Source organism: Callospermophilus lateralis, unplaced genomic scaffold (assembly GCF_048772815.1).
Source record: "Callospermophilus lateralis isolate mCalLat2 unplaced genomic scaffold, mCalLat2.hap1 Scaffold_45, whole genome shotgun sequence".
NCBI lineage: Eukaryota > Metazoa > Chordata > Mammalia > Rodentia > Sciuridae > Callospermophilus > Callospermophilus lateralis.
In genome coordinates this window covers 9923557-9945036 of record NW_027514398.1, presented here as the reverse complement: position 1 = coordinate 9945036, position 21480 = coordinate 9923557, and the positions used below count along the sequence as shown (strand labels likewise).

The 21480-nt window shown below is 43.0% G+C and overlaps 1 protein-coding gene across 1 annotated transcript in view; it reads left to right on the top strand.

The window, feature by feature from the left end:
- LOC143388954 (kelch-like protein 3) overlaps positions 1–21480 on the top strand; it is a 133942-nt gene that overhangs the window by 4842 nt on the left and 107620 nt on the right. The window contains 3 exon segments of the mRNA XM_076842361.1: positions 143–249; positions 9305–9426; positions 16828–16990. Of these exon segments, the coding sequence (XP_076698476.1) occupies positions 143–249; positions 9305–9426; positions 16828–16990 (392 nt within the window).

The window sequence follows — 21480 nt, the reverse complement described above, 5'->3', positions numbered from 1 at the left end:
AACTCAAGATAGAGCAAATTTCTATGACTACTTCATGTGGAAAACCAGTGTGAAATCTGGGTGGGAGAAAACAATACCATGGTATGACGTGGGTAGGTGTTTGTGCTATGACCCATCCTGTCCCTTCACTGGTGTCTTTCAGTAATCAGCTGTTGTGTGACGTAATGATTATGGCAGAAGATGTGGAAATAGAAACCCACTGTGTGGTCCTGGCAGCCTGCAGTTCCTACTTCTGTGTGATGTTCACAGGTATGGTGAAGGGCACACAATAACCTATGGTGTGGGGCTGCTGCCCCCCTGGGAGGACATTGATGGTGGTGGCATGAGGGGAGAAAGGAATGAGAAGGCTGTGAAGCTTACTATGAGGAGTTTCCCTTTCTCAGCTTTGTACCATAGAGAACTTCTGGAATCAAAGTCTCAACCAGGCCAGCTGGACATGTAGCCCCTTTTTCACTATGAGGAAGAGAGGTGGAATCATGTAGTCCATTAGTCCTCAAGCTTTAGCATGAACCAAAATTAGGGAGCTTGTTAACAGTGCAGAGTCCTAGGTACATTGCCAGGCCTTTTGGTTCCCATTTTGCAGATGAGGGACACTGAGGCTGAGTGAGGCGAAGGGACTTGCCCAAGGTCATACAGTGAATGAATGGGACTTGGATTCTTGACACCTGGCCTAGTGCTCTATCATTGGACCCACATCTTGTCCTTCCCTAGCCTTTCCTTCCAGGCAAGCACCTAGGGTCTCCTCTAGCCTTTATAGAGGTGTGGAAGAGATTTGAAGAAATGATGGTGGGGATTGGTATTGAGACATAAGAATGATCAAAATCTAGCATAGTTTCAGCACATTTGCCAACTCCCCAGGGATCCCTGTTTCCTGGGTACATGTAGGAAAGGATCACATTTTACATTTAATATTCTGGATATTCTGGGCTGAATTTCTTCAAATCTCCAGGCTTCCCATCTGTAGTTCCTCATAGCACCTCCCCTGAATCAGATACATGCACTGCTGTATAAATCACTGCTGATAGAAAGAGGCCATCAGAACTCAAAGGACCCTCTGACTTGGTCAGGTGTGCCTATCTCATGTTTTCCAAGAACCATTTTCCTGCTCTGTATGTAGTGACCATCACTCTGCATTCAATTTCTCTGGTCTGTTTCCTGGTGTCACACTCTCTTTGGAATTATCACAAACTCAGTTTCAAGGTTTTATTTCCTTTTTACCCCTTTTCTTCATCCATCTCTTTCTAAAATAATTTATCTTGTTGCCAACAGTCATTTATATTAAACATTAATGAATAGCTATGCCAATATAGCTCTTTGTGTGTGCACGTGTGTGTGTGTGTGTGTGTGTGTGTGTGTGTGTGTGGTTTGAAAGTCCAGTATGGAGAGAAACCTGTTTGGAATTGCAGTGAATTGTAGTGTCGGCTTTGCTTTTGACTGATGAACTTGATTCTAGGATAGATGAAATGCCTTAGAAAAGACAAAGTGATTTTAGATATTGGGAGAACACATGCTTCTGGAGCAGATCTTGGATTCTAGTAATTGAAGGGAGACTGCAAGAGAAGAAGGCCAGTCTCATGTAATGCCCAGCTCAGTCCTTCCTTTGGGTCTGGTTACCATCCATTGTTTCATCCACTCATTCATCCTTTCACCCATCCATCCATTTGCCCATCCTTGAAAACACTAGTCACATATGTAGATTACAGGAAAAGATCACAAAATGTTAGCAAGCAAAAATAAAAATAAATAAATAAAAATCGCATGTATTACATCTTCTAGGTAAGATTATGGTTTATATCCTTTTTTATTTTATATTTATAAAATGGACATATACAAAATACATTTTTCAACATAAGTAAGTTCATTTTACATGTAAAGTTGAAATGTCTTTTTTGATAGGTATAATTTTTAAAATTGCAATCCATTTTCTGAGGTGTTTTTCTTGCCTCTTTGCCCATGTAGCTCCTATTTGTCTTTCATTACCCCACAAGCATCCCTTCCTCAGAAGGGCCTTCCATGACCCCTCAGACTAGGTTAAATCCCTTTGTTACTTACTTCCAATGTACCTTATATTACAACTCTCTAGTATTGTTAAGTTGTTGAGGCTGGCCTTGAACTCACAATCCTCCTGCCTCAGCCTCCTGAGCTGCTGGAATTACAGGCATGTACCACTGCACCTGGCTACTGGACTAGTCAATTTTATCATGCCTTTTACTCTGGGTTCTCTATGCACTATAGTGTTTGCACTCCATACGAGTCTCTGACATGTCATCACCTTTTTTTGGTGTTAAAGGAACTGAGGTCTAAAGAATATCGGGTTTCAGGGTCTTACATCCATTATTAAGGATCAAAGATGTTTGGGGTTAATTCCACATGAAGATCTGGGAGTGTTATGTCCCATACTCTTCTGATTTTTTTGTATCATGTGCAGTATTGATTTCAATGAATCATGATCCAGTTTATATTATACTTAGCCTGATGTTCAACTCATTCCTTTGAACATATGAATAGAAACAGGGAGAAGAGGTCAGGAGTATGCTGGAGTTTTAGAGGCAAGGGGGTTAGAATTTTAGTGGACACCAGTCATTCACAAAGTAGAACAACAAGAGCCTGGCTTTGTTGTTACCGCTAGGGATGCACTTATTCCATAGAACATTTGTTTTACATTTTCTGCCTGCCAGAGCCTCCCAGGCCCCAGCTCATGGCCTATGCCTGTGTCCTGGGTGATTGTGTGGTGTGTCAGTACCTTTAAAGAACCTCATATCATAAGGAATTCAGCAAAATCTAACATAGGCAACAGGGCATAGAGGGAAGAAGAACTAGGGAGCTGAGTCCTTTCTTAGGGCCTGGAGGAAGTAGAAGTAGAAGATAGGCTCTGGTTTCTTAGAGCTTTGCCCCTAATGAGTCAGAGATTGGATAGAATATTTCATTAAATGCTGGAGGTACTTGAGTAATGTGGTACTCCAATAATGACTAATGGCCTCACGTTCCATGTGACTATCTTCTTGAGTAGGTCACCTTTGGACAAATGACAATGATCTAGGGTTTCTTCTTCCTATCCTTGAAATATCACATCAAAGTCAAACATCTTTTCTGGCTTAGAAGACTCAGAATGGGGACTGAGAAATACAATACAATAGTTAAGTCTAATAATGTAACTTATTATTAGATAATAATAAGGTATCTACCATATCATTGTCTTGATGTAGAAATGGCTTTTTAAGCAGTTATTTGGATTGTGGTTGCACAGAGGCCTTTTTATTGCCTAAAAATGGAGACTGCCATTTATCCTCAGCATCTCCCCATTAAGTTGCACCTGATTTGACTGAGATGGTTTAGGGTAGACTTGTGTGAGCTTAGAGCTCAGCCTTAAAATACACATCATCATGGGAGGTCACTATTGCTAAGGAATGTTTTATGAATGTTAAGAGGAAGTGATATGGAAGCCTTTTTGCTAAGGATTTTACACTAAAGCGCTGATGCCACCTTGCTTTGGGAGATAGCATGGTATTCTGGAGAGGGCTTTGGAGACACAATGACCTGGCTTCCAATTCTATCCTCAGCACTGAACAGAAGAACTCACTCACCCTCTTTGGTCCTCAGTTTTCTTACCTGTGAGACTGGAGTAATAATAGCAAGAGAGCAAATATAGGTAATGGGGTTAAGGAACCCAGCACAGAAAAGGTACTTAATGCAATTTTCTCTTATTTGTAGAGCAATTCATCATTTCCAAATCACTTATGCATTTAAGGGGTAGCTATGAAGTTCACCAACCTGATGGTGTTTAGGATTGATATGAAATGTTTATATGGCTACATAGGTGTTTCCTTCTTCCACTAGCTGGGCAGAGAGACCTGTGCCAGTGGAGGAGGTCTGAGATTCCAAGGAAGGTGGGTGACGAGGTGATATCCACCACTGTGGCTCTGCAGGATCCTGCTGTCCCAACTTTCTCTCTTTATCTCATTTAGCCCAGAAAATAAGGCAGGGCAGGGAATGTCCTTATTTCACAGGAAACAGAAGTCAGACTTGTGCAGGCAAATGGTTCAGACCTCTGATTTGCAGGAGGATTGGCTTGGATGCAAGGAGAAGGCAGAGCATTTCTTTCTCATATGTGAGGTTAACACTTGACATAGGCCTTAATGCTTAGCTCTATCCAAACAAGTTGGCAAGTCAGATATTAAGACATAGATGGATGAGGGTTAGGGAGAAGACAGTTCAATATGATTTTAACATCCATGAAGGATCATTGTGCAAATGATAAGGTTGGTCTGTTTTCTTTCTACCTACCATACAAGATTATAAATTGCAGCACAGAGGAGCCAAATTGGGAATGAGGAAGAATTCCATAATGTAAGAACTCTTGAGTGCACCTTTTTCTTCTCTTTGAGGACATACAGTTTTGTAGGGGGGGCTGGTGGCTTAGCTTTTGTTCTTCAGAGAGAGCTGCCAGTCAATCTACCATTGCTTTCTCATTCTCAGGGTTTCATTTATTTAATAATAGCATTAAGTTTATGCCAGTTACCTAGAGGACGAGTCAATGATTTATTTTTTTCCTCTGAATTTCTTGAATTTTCTCTGATGGTAAAATATTTTTTCCTTTTACTCCTCAAGTTAAACCTCCTCCTTCTTGCTCCTCTTTGACAATTTTTCACCTATAAAGATCTCAGTTGTACACATGGTATGCTTGCTAGGATCTAGAACTAAGACTTGAACACTTGTACCTGATAGAGGTGTGGAATTTTTTTAACTGATTCTTTTTAGTTATACATGACTTTAGCATTCATCTTGATAGGTGTGGAATTATTTGCTCTCCTGGGATCTCTTTGGTTCTTGGAGGATTCTAAGGTAGGGTCTAAGAATTTAAAGAAGTTTAAGACATTGTTGCTTAGACCAGGCCATAGCACTTTCTACTTGATATTCTGCTGCAATCTTCCAATTTTTTAACCTGCTTCCACTTCTGTTTGTCCATCCCAACTCATTTTCCACAAATATTTTTCCCCAAAATAGCAATCTGATGTATCCCTCACCTCCTAAAACATGGCAGGGGCTTCCAGTTACCTTTGAGATGAAATCTGAACTCCTTAGCATGGGCTTCAAGACCCTCAATTGGTCCAGACCCTGCTTTGGTCTCCAACTTTGTTTCACTCTTCCTCCTTTTTGCAAGCTGTCCTTCAGCTAGACTGAACTTATGGCTCCCAGCAGGCCTTGTTCTTTCTCACTTCCAGATCTTTCTATATACCAATCTCTTAGGAGTGCTTTTCCCTAATTCTCACTTCTCCCCTGAATAATTGTCACTCCTCCAGATCAGTTGTTCTTAACCACTTTGAACCAATCCAATGAGAACAACGGATTCTCCCTAGAAAAGCAGGCATGTGTTCCGTGTGCTTATCACTTTTCACACAGCTTTAGGATGCAGGGATCCCTGACTGAAGAACTTTTCAAGCAGAGTCTCCTATTCTTGCATTTGACACTCTTTGTAGTTGTTGAGTACTTGTCTCTTCTCTGCTAGACAGGTTCATGAGGGCAGGGTGAGGACTTGGTAATATTTATGTCCTCTGGGCCTAGCATAGTGCTTAGCTCATGGAGGCACATTTGATATATGCTTGCTGAATGAATGAATCAGTCTTACCCTGAGTGGATCTTGTTCTGTTTGGATACAATGATTTAGAGAACATGTATATTTATACATGTATACAACAAGTGGAAGATGGCAAGTGCTAAAAGGATATGCAGCTGATGTTCATCTTTGAAAGTTCAGATCCTGAGATGGCTGCTAGGGCACCTTGTGAAGAATAGCAGAGCAGGGCTGTTGTATTAACCTTAGAGATAGAAAAAAAACTTATGGAATGCATGTTTTCTTTTCTATAAATATTTTGTCAAATTGTTAGATGTGGGTGAAGAAGCAAAAATGATCAAGCCCTTGATGGTTTCTACCCCTCAGGAGGTATTGAAGCCCATGGACTTGAGATGTCAAGAGAAAACCTCCCTTCTTTCTTTTTTGTCCCTCTAACTCCAACAAGTATTTTCTAAGTGCTTATTTTATGCTGAACACTTTATTACATGTCGAGGATATCTTTACTAATAAGCCTGGCAAGGTACTGGCCCTTTAGGTTCTTGCTTGAAATATATTAAGTTCCACCTTGTCTCCTGAATTTCGAATGATGCTTTGAATTTAGGAATATTTTTTATTAAGGTCATGGTTAGGGTCATATTTAAATTATAGAGGGGTTTATTAGAAATGATTCAGGATGTAGAGTTAGGTCCAGCTTCCAATCCCAGCCCTGCTCCCTGTTACCTATGTGTAAATACATCTTAAAGTGCCAGTTCTATAATTTGTAAAGTGGCAGCAATTATCACACACTTCAGGGTTTGTTAGGAGAATTCAATAAAATAATGTGCATGAACCCTTAATAGAGGGGATGGTACACAGTAGTGATTATAACTATTTCCATTTTTAGGGCCTGTTTAAACTGAAGTCTTAATTTGGTGTAATTGTTTTTGCTAATTCACAAGAAACAATAAGATTGGATTCTACAAATCTGTGTGACCCATACCAGTCTCTACTCTAAGAGAGCTTTCTTAGAAGATAACTGTCATTCAAACCCCTAGTTTTTCTCTTATGGTGTCATTTCTTTGGGCAGATTGTTAAAGTTTTAGATGCTTAATATAGAAAACAAAAAAATTCAGAGTTATGCAAAGAAGCAAGAAAAAGTCCATGCAAGTCCCACTGTTCAGAAAACAGTGTACTAATCTTTTGTGGAGTATGGAAACCTGTAAGAGTCTGGTAAATATGATCTTTCTTGGGCTGGAGTTGTAACTCAGTGGAAGAGTACTTGCCTCACAAGTGTGAGGCACTAAGTTTGATCCTAGCACCACATAAAAAGAAATAAAGGCCCTGAATCCATGTACAACTAATTCTTTTTAAATGATCCATCTTCCTTTCAGAAAAAAACAAAATACTTTTGTATATGTATACAAATATTTTATACAATTTCAGAAGTTTCCCTTTGTTTACCTCAAAATTATAAACCCCTAATCTGACCCCAAGCACAAATTCCACCCAAGAAAACAATCAGCCCCATGTCCAGTTGCACTCTTACAGGAGGGCTTCCCAGCCTTTAGGTTTTTATAGTCAGCCTGTGGATTTTTTCAGTATTTTTTTTTAAGTCTAAGATCTTAAACCAAGAATTAGCTTTATTTGATTATCTTTTGCAGTATATTTACCAATTGGACCCTCTTTAATGAACTTCTTTTTTTTAAGTTGTAGATGGACAATACCTTTATTTATCTATTTATTTTTATGTGGTGCTGAGGATTAAACCCAGGGCCTCCCACATGCTGGGTGCTCTAGCACTGAGCCACAACCCCAGCCCTTTAATGAACTTCTTAATAGCTGTTGAGAGGGAGAGAGAGTGAAAATTTAACCACTGATTTCTTTGTCTATGCTTGTTTTTATTTGTGTGTCAGCATAAATTCGAGAGACTCCGAACCTAGCTTATGGATGTAGGAGGAATCTACCATCTTTTCCTGTTTCCTCTTCCTCCTGCACCAGGGCTCATTGTGCTGGGACCTTTTTCACTGTTCTCCATAGCAGTTAGAGAAGAGAGAACAAAGTAGAGAGAGGGTCTCTGGTCCACTTGGTCTGGTAGTGAAGCCAGTGGGCAGGATTTGGAACTCACTTCTGCTGTCGACTTGCCTCCCTGTTCCAGAGTCACTCAGATCTAGAACTGTGTCAGAAGAATTCTGTGCAGTCCAAGCAGCTTGGAGGTGGGTGTCTGCAACCCACATGCTGTACTACACTTTATTTTCTTGGCTTTAGTTCCTTGAATTCCACAGTAAACATTGGTTGAAAACAACTGCCTAGGATGTTTTACCACTCACGTTAGGGCTTCTGAATGACTTGTTTTTTTGCAGTCAGGTTTTCCTTTATTTTATGTGCTGTCTGTTTCCTTCTGACATCAGCAGCACTTGCTGGAGGAAACTGGCACTAGGGAAACCTGTGTGCTGTCTTTATAGTGCAGGCAGAAATGTGCTGCTGCTGCTACAACCCTCGTTCATAGCCCTGTACCCTTTATTTCTTGTTTTATTATCAGGGCCTCCCAACTGTTCTCCCTGAGTCGATCCAGCTTCCTCCCTGCTTCCAAAATTTCATTCAGAAATAGCCATCTGTTGATGTCATTCCCCTGTTTAAAACCTCTCAGTGGAGCTGGCCTCTGGATGAAGTCCAAGTTCATCTGCACAACTTGTAGGGCTCTGCAAGTTCTGCCCTCAACCACCTCTTGAGCTTCCTTCTTCACACCATGACCTGTGTGCAGCCACAACAGCTTCTCACCATTCCCCAGTTGTATCCTTCTGGTACTTTCTTCCCTGTACACATATGGAGCCCATATCCTGCTCATCCTTCCTCACCATGGCTGCCTGTGGAACTCCTCCTCATCTTCTAATGCCCAGCTCAATTGTGATCCCCTACTGCTTCTCTCGAGTTCCCAGGTGGGATTTGTTGCACTTTCTCCATATTCCTGGGATTTAGCATAGTGGTTATAAATGTGGGCTCTTTAATCAGACTCCCTGGCATTCACCCCATCCTGGTCCCTTCCTACAAGTGTGACCAAGGGCAAGATGAACTACCTTCCCTCCTGTGTCTCATTTTCTTTTTGTGTAAAATGTGGATAATATTAATAAGCCCATTAGATGGTTCTGTGGATTGAAGGAGGCAACAATTTAAAGTGGGGTTTCATTAGCACTCAACAAGTGTTATTTTTTCTTGTCATTTGGTACTTTGTACATACCTTTGCTGAGTTCTTATTCTTTTTGTTAATTTTAGTTGTAGGACACAATACCTTTATTTATTTATTTATTTTCATGTGGTGCTGAGGATTGAACCCAGGGCCTCGCATATGCTAAGCAAGCACTCTACCACTGAGCCACCACCTCAGCCCCAAGTTCTTATTCTTTTATAAATATTTTTATGTATCTCTTACTATAGCCTGTGCTCTGGAGCACAGGTGCAGGTTTTGTTCATGGCCCTGTGTGCACAAGTTTATAGTAAACATTGGTTAAATGAGCTACTGCAAATTTGATTTGCCTTCACACTGAATGTAGGGGATGCTTAAGATTGGGTTTGTGGGTGGTCAGAAGCTCAAGGCTATGTGGCCTTCTCATCAGTGGCTTACACTCTCAACCTCAGTTCCTTCTGCTTCGCAGAGCTCAGGCTCTGTTTTCCTATTTCCATGACAAGTTCACATAGAAGTTAAGTATACCATAGGTGCCAGATTTATGTCCTTTTTGTTCTTGTTGTGAACTGCAGGTGACATGTCTGAGAGTAAAGCCAAGATGATTAAAATCAAAGATGTGGATGGGCATACGCTTAGGAAGCTGATTTATTACATCTATACTGCAAAAATTTAGGTGACCAAAGAGAATGTGCAGGTGAGCCTATCAGTGAATTGCATGCTTGGGACCTGCCTTTTCCAGCATTGTTTCATTTAACCCTCATAACTCAGGGGTCACTGAAGAAGAAACCGACACCTCATAGAAACTGGGTACCTTCCTGGGTCATATGGCCAGCAGGTGGGCCAGCTGGCCCCTAAACTCCTGCCTGGCTAGCATGGACAGCCATGCTCTTAACCACTAAGCCAGGATAACTCTGGGATCTGGGAGTAAAGAATTTTTAAAGTGTTTTGTTGTTGTTGTTGGACACAATACCTTTGTTTATTTATTTATATGTGGTGCTGAGGATGGAACCCAGTGCCTCACATGAAAATTGTTTATTCTCTCAGTTCAATTTAAACGTTTGAGTTCCCATTGTCTGCCATGCATTTTGTTTAGCACTTGTGGTAGCAGCAGTGAACAGGGCTGATCCTATTGCCTATCCTTAGGGAGTATGCAGTCCAAGAGTGAAGAAGGCATTCAGCAACTAAGCACACCAATAATGTCTGTGCACAAATTGTTATGAGTCCTTTGAAGGAAAAGAACCTGTCCCAGTGAGAGAGAATCACGGAGCTTCATTTGGATGGACGAAGGGATCTTGGAAAGTTGATTTCAGGACATAAGCTTTAAGGTGGGGCAATAGCATGAGTTGGGTGTTAGGTCCATATGGTGAAGCATGCTCACCGGGGTCAGGGTGCAGGTCAGCAGAGCATCTGAGGTGCAATGAATTGAGTCTTGCAGAGTCTGCCTTGTCTCTGGCCCCTGAGATCATCTCCTGGGTGATAACAATTTCTACATCAATTTGGCTTAATCCTCCCCCTCCCTTTTTTAGTGGGAGTGTATTTTATGCATGCTGGAATGCACAACTACTCTGTTTTGTTACTGGTTTTTCCTGTTCAGAGTACAGTGGGCAGTGCAGTGGTTATATGCTGGGTCCAGTGAGAGTCCAGATAGCTGAATGAGTTTTGATCAGTAACAGTAAGTGCAAAATAATTTTAGTATCAGATGACTAGAGGGGAGGTTATAGAGCTGTATGATTATAACCTGTTTTCTTCTCTCTTTTCATCATTATTTAATAACTTTTTCCCTGTAGAGTATAAAATATTTACAAATTTGGATAATTAGAAGACGTTCTGCTCTAGATTGTTATTGCCTGCCTAGGTAATAAGGCAATAACAGAAATAAGGTAACAATAGTAGTAAGATAATAAGTAATAATAACTAAAGTATAAATAAGTAAAAAATAATGAGCTAATAATTGGTAGTAAAGTAATAAGGTGATGTTTTTTGGTCTAACCTGGTGTCTGTCTCTCTCTAAATTAGCTGATAAAAATTAGTATTTTAAGATAGCGCAGCAGCCAGCCCATCCAGAGGACTTGGGAGAAAATGGCTTAATCACTGCTCTGTAAAGTACTTTGTGGGGAGAGAAAGTGAAGATATGAGCTCAGACGATTGGGGAAATAGGGGTGAGGTGGGACTGGAGTAGCAAGGAGGAGCTGGATCCCAGGTCAGCCTGGGCACTGGTTCACAGAGGGTTCTTGCCCTGGTGCTTTCCCCCTGCAGGATGTCTGTTTTCTCATCTATTAAGTGAGGGCCTGGCTCTGTGACCTCTGGCCAGGGAAGGCATTCATGCTGACTATCTCCTACCAGAGCTTCTCCAGTACCCCCACTGACACTCTGTCTCACGGATCCAGTTTTCTCATTTGCAGAGCAGGAATCACAACAGTCAGTGAGATATAGACTGCCTGTGTTCAAATCCTAGCTTTGCCATTTTCTAGCTGTGTAGCCCTAGCAAGTTGCTTAAGCTCTCTGTGCCTCAGTGTTTTTATCTCTAATATGGGGATAATTGCAGTGTAAGGATTAAATGTATTGATATAGGTAAAGCACTAAGAACAGTGCCTGACACATGGTAAACAGTGTAGAAGGATTTGCCTGATTTCTCCTCTGCCTGAGGGCTGATGTGGACTGAAAGGGAAGAGCCAGAGAGGGTGTAGGCACCATGATAAGGCATGGGAGGTATGGATTAACCTAATCTGGCCTGGAAGTGGCTGGGAATTGTCCCAAGCAGAGGATAGTTTGGGATACCTCCTGCTCTGGGTGTGCCTGGAATGCTTGGCAAGGACAGAGGCCAAGGCCAGCTGCCAGCTGCTGCTCTGAGGCAAAGGCCCTTTAAATTAGCTGTTAAATAATTAAGTGGAGGGGAAACATTCTCTAGAAGGCATGGGCTGTGTCGGCCCCTCTCTTCCTCATGACCGGCTATAGAGTCTCATCCTACTCCTTTATTTGGTCAGTCATTCAATACATGTCTTCTGAGCTCCTGCCCTGTGCTAGCAGACAGGGTGGGCAAAGAGGGTGCCATGACAGGCTGCTTCCCAAGGAGCAGCTGGACTGCAGGTGGAAACAGATGGCTCAACAAGTGGGTGTCCTCCACCATGGTGGGGTGGGGCTCAGGGTGGGCTGCCCAGGATGCAGGAGACTGTCCTTGCTGCTTTGGTGAGGATCTTCAGGTCATACCTACCTGAGGAAATACCAAATATTTGGGCTGAATCTTGAAGGAAGCCTGAGTGGCCAGACCTACCTGTAACCCACTGGCCTGTGACCCTGAGGGCCTGCTGTCTTCATCTGTAAGTGTGGAGTGGGGCAGGGGCAGCATGTGCAGGGCTCCGTGAAGAGGCACCATGTGGGACTATAGGGGAACTGTAATTTGCAATCAGTGTAATATATAATAAAACTATTCCTTTTTCTTTTCTTCCTCACTCTAAACTGTGGTAAGGTGAGGGATGACTTTGAGGAAAACCAAAAAAAGAAAGATTGAGGAGAGAGTCTGGATCGAATGTAGATTCCTCATCATGCTCTTACATTTCTGCTGAGGCAGCTGCTTACCCATTGTCTACAAAGACATAATTTGTTGGGCATTTGTGAATTGAGGAGATGAGCATGGAGTCCCAGGGGCCCTTGCTGTGTCAGAGATTTGGGTCATGGTTTAATGACCATGGGAGTCACACTTTGTCTCTTCCAAGCTACAAATTTAATGGAGAAACCTTGAGTTGTCTTTCTGGGGCAGAGGTCACAACAATCCTAACTGATGCTTATTAATATTCATTATAAGCCAGGTAGATGAAAATCACAACTAATATGACCCATCTTATACAGTTGAAGAAGCTGAAACACAGAGAGGGAAGTGACCTGCTACAGTCACAGAGGGAATAAGTGGTGCAGTGGGGAGCTGAACCTGGTTCCCTCCTACTAAATTCTTCAGCTGTGGTGAGCTCACATCTTTGCTAAATGAATGAACCTTGGCTTCTGCTCATAATGATTAATCATAATAAAAGCTGATAACTGAGCACTGTCTTTGTACCAAGTATTATGTTCACTGTTTAAATGAATTGCCTCATTTGCTCCTCACAAGCATTTAAAGCAGCACCATTATTATCTTAACTCTCCTGTTTAGGAGACAGAGAGGTTAAGTAATTTGTCCTCAGTTACATGGTTAGTAAGTGGAGAAGGCAAAATTCCAAGTGACCCTTGTAATGTCAGTGATGTTCTGTCCACTGTCCTGTTCATCTGTGCACCCCTCCTCTCTTTCATTCTCTCTTCTTTGTCTCAACAGGTTTCAATTTAGCACTGTTTCTGTGCCAGCCCACTCCATGGCCAGCCTAGAGACCCTGGTGGCCCTGTCACCTGGTACTTGGCTGGTGCCTCCCCCTCTGCCTAGCTCCTGCCTCCCTGTAGTTACAGCAGTAGGTGCTTTCTGAGGCAGGGCATTTCCTTTTGTTTTTGCTAAAGGAAACAAGCTCTGTGAGGGGATATCCTCTGCTGTGTTTTCATGTTATCTGAGAGAGAGAAAAAACAAAACTGGGCCTGCATGTGAAAAATGGAGGGTTTCTCCATTTGCAGGCTGAAGGGGAACTCAAAGGTTCTTTGCTGAGGGCCACTCGAGTGCCCGTCCTCCCAGGTATAATGCAGAGGCAGGAATAGGCAAGCAAGGAGCATTTTGACTTGGGGTACTCCTCCATCTTTATGGGTGGTTCCAGCTTCCTCTCCCTAGGAAGAGAAAGTACTGATTAGTGATGCCACCAGGGGAGTCTCACTCCAAGCTGAGTGCCTGAGCTGGTCTCATGTTCATGACCTTGTTCCTGCTGTCACTTGAGGAAGAAGTGTTTGAAAAGAGAAGAGAAAATCCTCTGGAAATCTGATGTCAGAGCAGGGAACTGGAGAGTCAAATCATGGATATTTTGCTAGGTGGCGATTTGCCTTGTGTTTGTGCCCAAACCCCAGAGCTCTGTCTAATTGGGCCCCACTGTACCCCTAAGATCCAGTGGTGTACCTCCTGGCCTCCAAATTGTCCCTCTCAGCATTCTGACTTTCTTGACTTTTCTTCATGCCCTCTTGTATGAAGTAAAGAAAAGGGCCTTTGACTCACCGTTGATCATGGTGAAAGATCAAAGAGAGGGAATTGAGCAATCAGAGAAGCCACAAGCCCTGTTCATTTTAGGAAGCCTGTTCGGGAATGCTTTTGGAGGGAGTGGACCCAACATGATGGGTGTTGTGGAGAGGTGGGAAGCCTCATAAATTTTTCCCAGTAAGTGGGTTTTGTGGCCAGAAAGGAAGACAAAAGCTATGTGGGTAGCTGTATCCAGGGATGTTTTAAAAACTGAAAGTATAGGGGCTGGGGATGTGGCTTAAGCGGTAGCGTGCTTGCCTGGCATGTGTGGGGAACTAGGTTTGATCCTCAGCACCACATAAAAATAAAATAAAGATGTTGTGTCCACTGAAAACTAAAAAGTAAATATTTAAAAAATCTCCTCTTTCTCTCTCTTAAAAAAAAAAAAAACCTGAAAGTGTAACCTAAGGAGTGTGTTCAGGAAATACTTATTATTATGTTTCTCAGGCTGGTTGTCTCATGACAACCTGAGAATTTGAGCACCTCAAGCTACTGTCTTCCTGGTGAAGAAGAGGAGAAAGGGGAGGGAGTGTGTTGCTGGCGTGTCTTGCTGGGACTTGGCAGGGAGTGCATGACTCTGGGGGTAGACTGGACTCTTGGGTATCCTGGGACTTCCTGGTTCCCCAGCCTAGGGCAGGCAAGTGTTGCAGTTTGACTACAACTGAGCCATCTCCTGAGTTGTGTGACTTGTGTTAAAACTGGCAAGGCCACAGGAAAGTCAGGCTGATGACTTGTTGACCTACATTCTTAACTGCAGGCTTTGTCACTGGTGCTTGGACAGGGTGTGCCATGGAGGTCATTTGGGAACATGGAACAGGGCTTTCCATTCCTAGTGTGTATTCAGCAAGAATGGTTAATGGATCTCCATTTAACCAGCAGGCAGAGACTAATCTGGTCTTGGGATCAAGCTCAACCCAGGCTGAGCAAGCTTACAGGTCAATTGAGTTTCCTAGTTTATGGCTGCTTGGGGGGCTGGTGACTGCCGGCCAGGGATAGAGGTGGGGGAAGTGGTTAGATTTGGATCCTGGCTGTGTTTGCTTATGCCTGAAACTCTCCAGCTAGGGTGATTTTTATCTTTTTTTCTTCCCCAGGAATTAATCAGTTGGCCACAAAATACCGAGGACATGGAGCTAATTTATTGCTTTCCACTGGAGACATAGGCAAGTGGAGGAGGGGAGAAGGAGCAGGTTTTCTCAAACTCAGCTGTGTGAGGGGGACTTTTAACTGTTAGGAGGCAGATCCCTCCTTGTTGACAGTAGACACTGGTAGTGGGGGCCTTGGTGATTACTCACATAGGCAGGAATGATAAAGGGGGACTGATTCTCCCAGTTTTAGCACTGAGAGTCTTGGGAAACCCTGCAGACCTGGGAAAACCAGGACAATTGATTACCTCATGAAGGGACAAGTCCTAAGAGTGGGGGCATTACATGTTCACTTATAGGTGATGAGAGTCAGAGCTGAGGGCCCAGAGCTGTTTTGGGAGAAAGTCAGGGTCCAGAATCTAAATCGCTTAAAGACTTTCATGGTGCCCAGAAAAAACAGCAAATGATCTGCAGACTGTGTTTTTCTGGGCAAGCCTTGTGGATGGGAAGAGCTGGAGTCTGGCTGCTCAGTCACTCTGAGAGCAAGGACCTGGGATGAGGAAATTGTTTTAATGTGAGTGGATGCTGGGGGTAGGATGAGGGGTCCACAAACTGAGAAGCCATCAAATTATTTTGCTCCATATTTTTTTTCTAAATTTCTTTTTAGAAATCATATCTGTTCCTCTGATGGGGGTAGGCCAGGGGAGCAGAGCTAGATGAAGTAGGACTTTGGCCTTCATTCTTATTTTGATCCAGAGGGCAGACTTCAGCAGCTGTAGGGAAATCCTAGGGAAGCTTGACTGAGGCTGGCAGTCTGAGCCTGTTCCAGCCAGTCTTCCCTGACTCCTCGGAAAAACACATGCACGTACACCTGAGCAAGAACTGCTTCTGTCTTACAGGATACGGTGTAAATATTCATGTGTCTTGTTACCTTTTGAAAGAAAACTCAGCTCTCTAAGAATGTATCCAGAGATAGACTTCATATTTTATGTGCTGGATAGGAGGATAAATATGCCTGAGTCCTGAGGGATTTGGGGGTGAGCCTCTTATTCCAGTAGGTATAAGCTCCATGACAGCAGAATCTGGTTTGTTTTGTTTACCATGGAACTTTAGAGCCTAGACCAGTGCACAGCACACGGAGGCTCAGCAGCTAAGTAGTGAGTGAGCTAGCAAGCAGCTGAAGTCCTTTCTGAATGCGTAGGGCAATGGTTCTCACACTTGGCTGTCGGTTAGAAGCTCCTGGAAAGCTTCAGCAACATCTCAATGCCTAGGCCATACCCAATGCCTATAAGTTGGAATACTTGGAAGTGACATCTACACATGAGTATTGAACTCCAGTGTTGCAGTTTGACTACAAGTGAGGAATCTCCTGGAACATGTGACTTGTGCTAAAACTGGCAAGGTGCCAGGAAACTCAGGATGATTTGTTGACTCAGTCTTAACTCCAAGAATTATCTGAGAACCAGTGCCATACCGTGTGTGTGTGTGTGTGTGTGTGTGTGTGTGTGTGTGTGTGTGATGTGTGGCTTTATTACTTTAAGCATGATTCATGGACCAGTAGCTACAAGCATTACCTGGGTTTTTGTTAGAAATATGGGCTCTCAGGTCCCACTCTAGACCTACTGAGTCAGAATTTGATCCGAATAAGATCCCACTGATTGATATCACCTTGGGAAGCAGTGCAGCGTGTCTTGGGGATAGAGAATCCCCTGGTGCTTTGGGTCAATGAAATGAAGAGAGCAGTGAGAAATAATGCTGGGAAGTTTGGACCCAATAGGCAGTGTAGAGCCATGAATAGATCTTGAGCTTGGGAACGTGATTGGAATAGTCCCTGCCAGTGGGATATCGTGTCTTAGAATGTCACCTTCTCTTGTAGGTGCTGCTTCCAGCAGCCAGCTTGCTGCAGCTCATGGATGTTCGACAGCACTGCTGTGACTTCCTGCAGTCTCAGTTGCATCCCACCAATCACCTGGGCATCTGTGCATTTGCAGATGTGCACACCTGCACCAACCTTCTGCAGCAGGCCAATGCCTATGCAGGTATCTGGGAACTGGAACACTGCACTTTCTCTGTGGGCTTGTGGATTCAATCTCCTGGCGTGCTGTGGACTCCTCAAAGATTATGAGAAGTAGTCTCTGCTGTGAAGCAGCTCTGATTTAGTTAGGAGACAAAGCACAGGTTTGAAGTTAATTAGCAATAGGTGCATTTAGCTCATTGGCAAGTGGAATATGATTAATTGCTAGATGGGTGGTATAGTAGAGGAAGGAGATCTGAGAAGTCTTTGGGGCACAATAAATTGAGCTAAGTGTTGAAAGAGATCTTTTGTTGTTATTGAAGATGATTTTAATTTTGGTCATGATTTTAATTTTACAGCATGTTCTGTAAACATGTTCTGTAAACATGAAGTTAAAAGTCAGATACTGTTTGTTGCTAGCCTTCTATTGATAAACACATCCCCTGCTGTTCCTTTCCACACTTTCTTGCTTTCTAGGCTACTCACTTTTAGTCCTAACAACTAAAATGCAGGTTCTGATTCAGCTAAAACCTGCTTCATCTACTATCTACCTCCATTGATCTAAGCAGTTTGTTCCTACATTAATTTTTGGTTTGTTGACTTTAGAAATTATGTGTTGACTTCTGCACAAAAATCCCACTGGCCTTTCTAAACCTTATCCTCGTCCACACACTCACCTGCTCTTTATTATTTGACAGTCATTCCCATAAATGAACCAAGTCATGTATTAATTTTTAATCAGAAAATTCTTTTTTTTTTCCTTCAAATTAGAAAGGCAGCTAGTAATTTTATTTTTCTTGTGCATGTTAGTGCTACAACCTCTATCTAGTTTTTGTCAAATACAACTGAACAATCCTCAATATGATAATGTGTTGATTCCATTTTAGTTTTCTGGGAGACATTCTCCCTGCTAGAGCTTGTCATTCGGTTATTTTAATGGGACCCTGGAGGGAATAGAGATGAACTTAAAATTAAGCCCACCATGTTTAGCAGGACAGAAATCTTCATTACCATTTTATTTTAGCTAAAGGAAAGATCATAAGGGACCTGGGAAACAGGTCCTCACGTTTTTTTGATAGATTCACTTTTGGCTGCCTCCTGTTCTTGCAATAAAAGCCTCAATTTACCCACTCCCCAGACAAACTCTGTCCTATGCCTCCTGTCCAGCAGTGTGTGGCAGGGAGCTGAGGACCAGCTGGATGCCCACCTGTAGCTCCCTGTGGTTCATGAGGTAATTAGTGTGTGCTGTGTCTCTCAGCATCTTCTTGTTCTCTCACCAAACCCCTGGCTCCAGGAGACTGCACAGATTCTCATTTTGCCCTGAGTCTGTGAGGGCACAGATGAGACTGGTTGTTAAGATGGGCTTGGTGGTTATGACATTTGTAAGGACATTCCCTAGTAGCCTCACTTCTGAATCCTGTTGCCTCTTGCCAGTCTTAACTTCATCTCTCCTGTTCCTCTGCTGTCCCTCTTGTGCTGTCCTTTCCCTTGCATTTCTCCACCAGACTTCTGCCTTTTCTTAGGTCCCCCTTTCTCTTTAGAGTGATGGTTTCCCAGCCCAAGCTCTGCAGAGGCCACTTTCTTGATGGATATGCTCTGGCTTTTCTTCAGCAGGAGTTGAGAGCTTGGCCACGGCTGTTTGCTTGTGTGGTGGCAAAGAAGGAGTGTTTAGGTGCCAGGAATTCTGTGGCTCCTCCTTTGGCTCCTCACCAGCCCTTTCCTTCTTCCCAGTGTGTGCATGGATCTGTGCACATGCAGCACATGTTCCATCCTTCTGTAATTGGCTGATAGGATTGTCTGAGGTTTAGGGAATGTGATGAACTCTCACCTTTAACAAAGGTTCTCAGGCTCATGTGGCTTGGCTTTTCCCATCTTTCAACATCTGTGTTCTCCCTTTGCCCTTTTTTTCTATCTGGTGGTGCAAATGCATCTGTGGGAGAGAGGGGAGGATGTAGTTAGGACCATGTCCACCATCATTGTGTTTCCTGGTGCTGAAGCTGTCACAGTGTTTGGGTTCAGGCAGCACTGAGGATGCATGTATAAGTGCAGATACCCTGATGGATTCTCTTTAGCTAGCATTTGATGAGCTCTTGCTTTGGGTCACATCCTGTGTGAAGCATTTTATGGGCATTGCTTTGTTTTAATTCACATAACAGCTGAGGAAACCACAGAGAGGTAAAATAACATGAAGCTATATAGCTAGTAGGGACAGAAGTGGAATTCAAACCCAGACAGTTACTCCAGAGCTGGCATTTGTACTACCACCTTCTATAGCTTCCAGGCCCCATTTGAACGTAAGAGGGCTTGTGAGTCAATGAGTGAGGAGTGCAGGAGGCTGGAGATGGCATTTTCCATTAGAAGTGTGTGCCTGGAAACCTGTACCATGTAGTCACCAGATTCCAAGAACAGTGTAGACAGACACTCAGCTCTCTGCTAGACACAGGGTGTCTAGTCATCTTGGGGTAGAGAAGCATCATGTGGGTGTCTCCTTCTCTTCCTAGTTGGGCTATTTCCTCCCCACACATTTTTCCTGTTGCCTCACTGCAGGAGGGAGCCATCTCACTTTCCCTGGCTCAGTCATTATCATCCTCAGGCTGAGGGTTTCCTCCCTGTGTGCAGGCCCATGACCATCTCCTGGATGGCTTTCTTTGCAACCCTCAGCTGTGCACACAAAGGAGGATATGTAATGGGATGGTGCAGAAGTTAAGACAATGATGAGAAGAAATTAGAAGTGAAGGCAGAAAGCCTGTAGTGTCTAGAAAGAAAGTAGAATATGTTATGTGTGCCTAAATCTTGCAGTGATGTGGCTCTGCTTTGTTTTCTTGGTCTTGCACACTGGTGTTTAAATGGGGCCTGGTGCTCTTTACCATTGCTGCTTCTTGTGAGGGTCCAGCTGCTTTGTACCTTCATAAAGATAGGCACCCACAAGAGACAGTGTTGTTCTGCCCAGTGATAACTGGTCTTCTGGGCCCTGACTTTTGTTAAGTGTTTCAAGCCAACAGATTGTAAGGCGACCATCCAATGCTTTGGAGCTAATTGACCCTGGGCTCCTTTTCTCCTCTATGATGGGTATAGTCCATTCTGTCTTGTTTTCATGATGGTTTGGAGATAGGGGCAAGGAGGAGAGGCCGAGAAGACACCCTGGGCCGGGCTCTACAGTCCTCCTGCCAGCATCCTCATTTGCACTGAGAGAGTCTCAAAGATGAGTCTAGGCTAGAAAGCAGGAGCCCTTGAGCTACCTCCACTAGTGCTGCAAGCCACACACAATTTTGGGATGGAGGATCATTTCCAAGGATTTCTGACTTTGGTTTCTTTTTCTCCAGATGCCCCAGGCAAATATGTTCTTATCGCTTCCTCATCCTCCCCAGGCTCTGGCCGGTTGGGCTGTGCCTTTACTTGTTTGCCTGTTCCTTTTCCAGTGAAAGATTTCTTTTTCTGTTATTATTGCTGCTACTCTACTTAAATACAAAACCCATCCCTGATCAGTACAGAAAAAGTGGATAGGCAAAAAGAACATGAAAAGCACCACCGTCTACCCAAAGAGAACCACGGCCAACACCTTGATGTATATCTTTCTGAGGCCTTCTGGATCTTTCTCATTGTATATGTGTGTTTTCCAACTTAAAAAAAATCCTTAGCCATTACCCATGTTGGCAGATACATTTCTTCACCATTGTTTGAAAACTATACAGAATGTATTCAGTAAAAGCAACTTACACTTGTGCAAACAGTACATATATAAAAAAGCAAAGTCCATCTTCTAGGCCCTCTCTTTGAAGATGACAAAGGGAATATATTAGGTAGCTGTATAAAATTTGTATTTATGATTTTTTAACAGACATAAATAGAATCATTCTGTACTCATTGTTTTTGTTTGACTAAAAACAAAGTCTTGGAATTGTTTCCAGATCCTTGTGGATGGATGTATCTTATTATAATTTTTTATCTGCTGTATCATGTGGATGAAGTATAATTTATTTAACTAGTCCTCCGTCGATGGACACTAATGTTTTTAATTTTTTCTTGTACAAAATGCTGCAGGGAGAATTCTTATAATAATTTGGAATATATTTGCTAGTAATCCTTTAGGGATGCTGCTTTGATAATATTAATTGTTGGACCAAAGAGAATGTGCATTTTTAAACATTCTGATGGAGTTGGGGATGTATTCAGTGTAGAACACTTAGCTGGCATGCACAACACCCTGGGTTCCATTTATGGCACCATATAAATGAATGAATTTATAGATATTGCCAAATTTCTCTCTCAGTAAAACAAAGGAACCTTATTTTTAAGGCCAGTTCTGGATTTCTGAGAAGTCTTAAGCCTCTCTGGTGAGAGCAGGACTTTGGGAGGGGGCTGGAGAACCTTTGTTTCTCCAGGAGGCTGTTTAGGTCCCTGATTCCTGCAGTCCCTTCTGCTTCCTGTAGATCTGGTTTCCCTCTTCGAGTAATGCCCCTAGGTTTTTACTATGATATTTGTTCTGTGGTGTAAAAAAGTGGGGTCCACATTTAG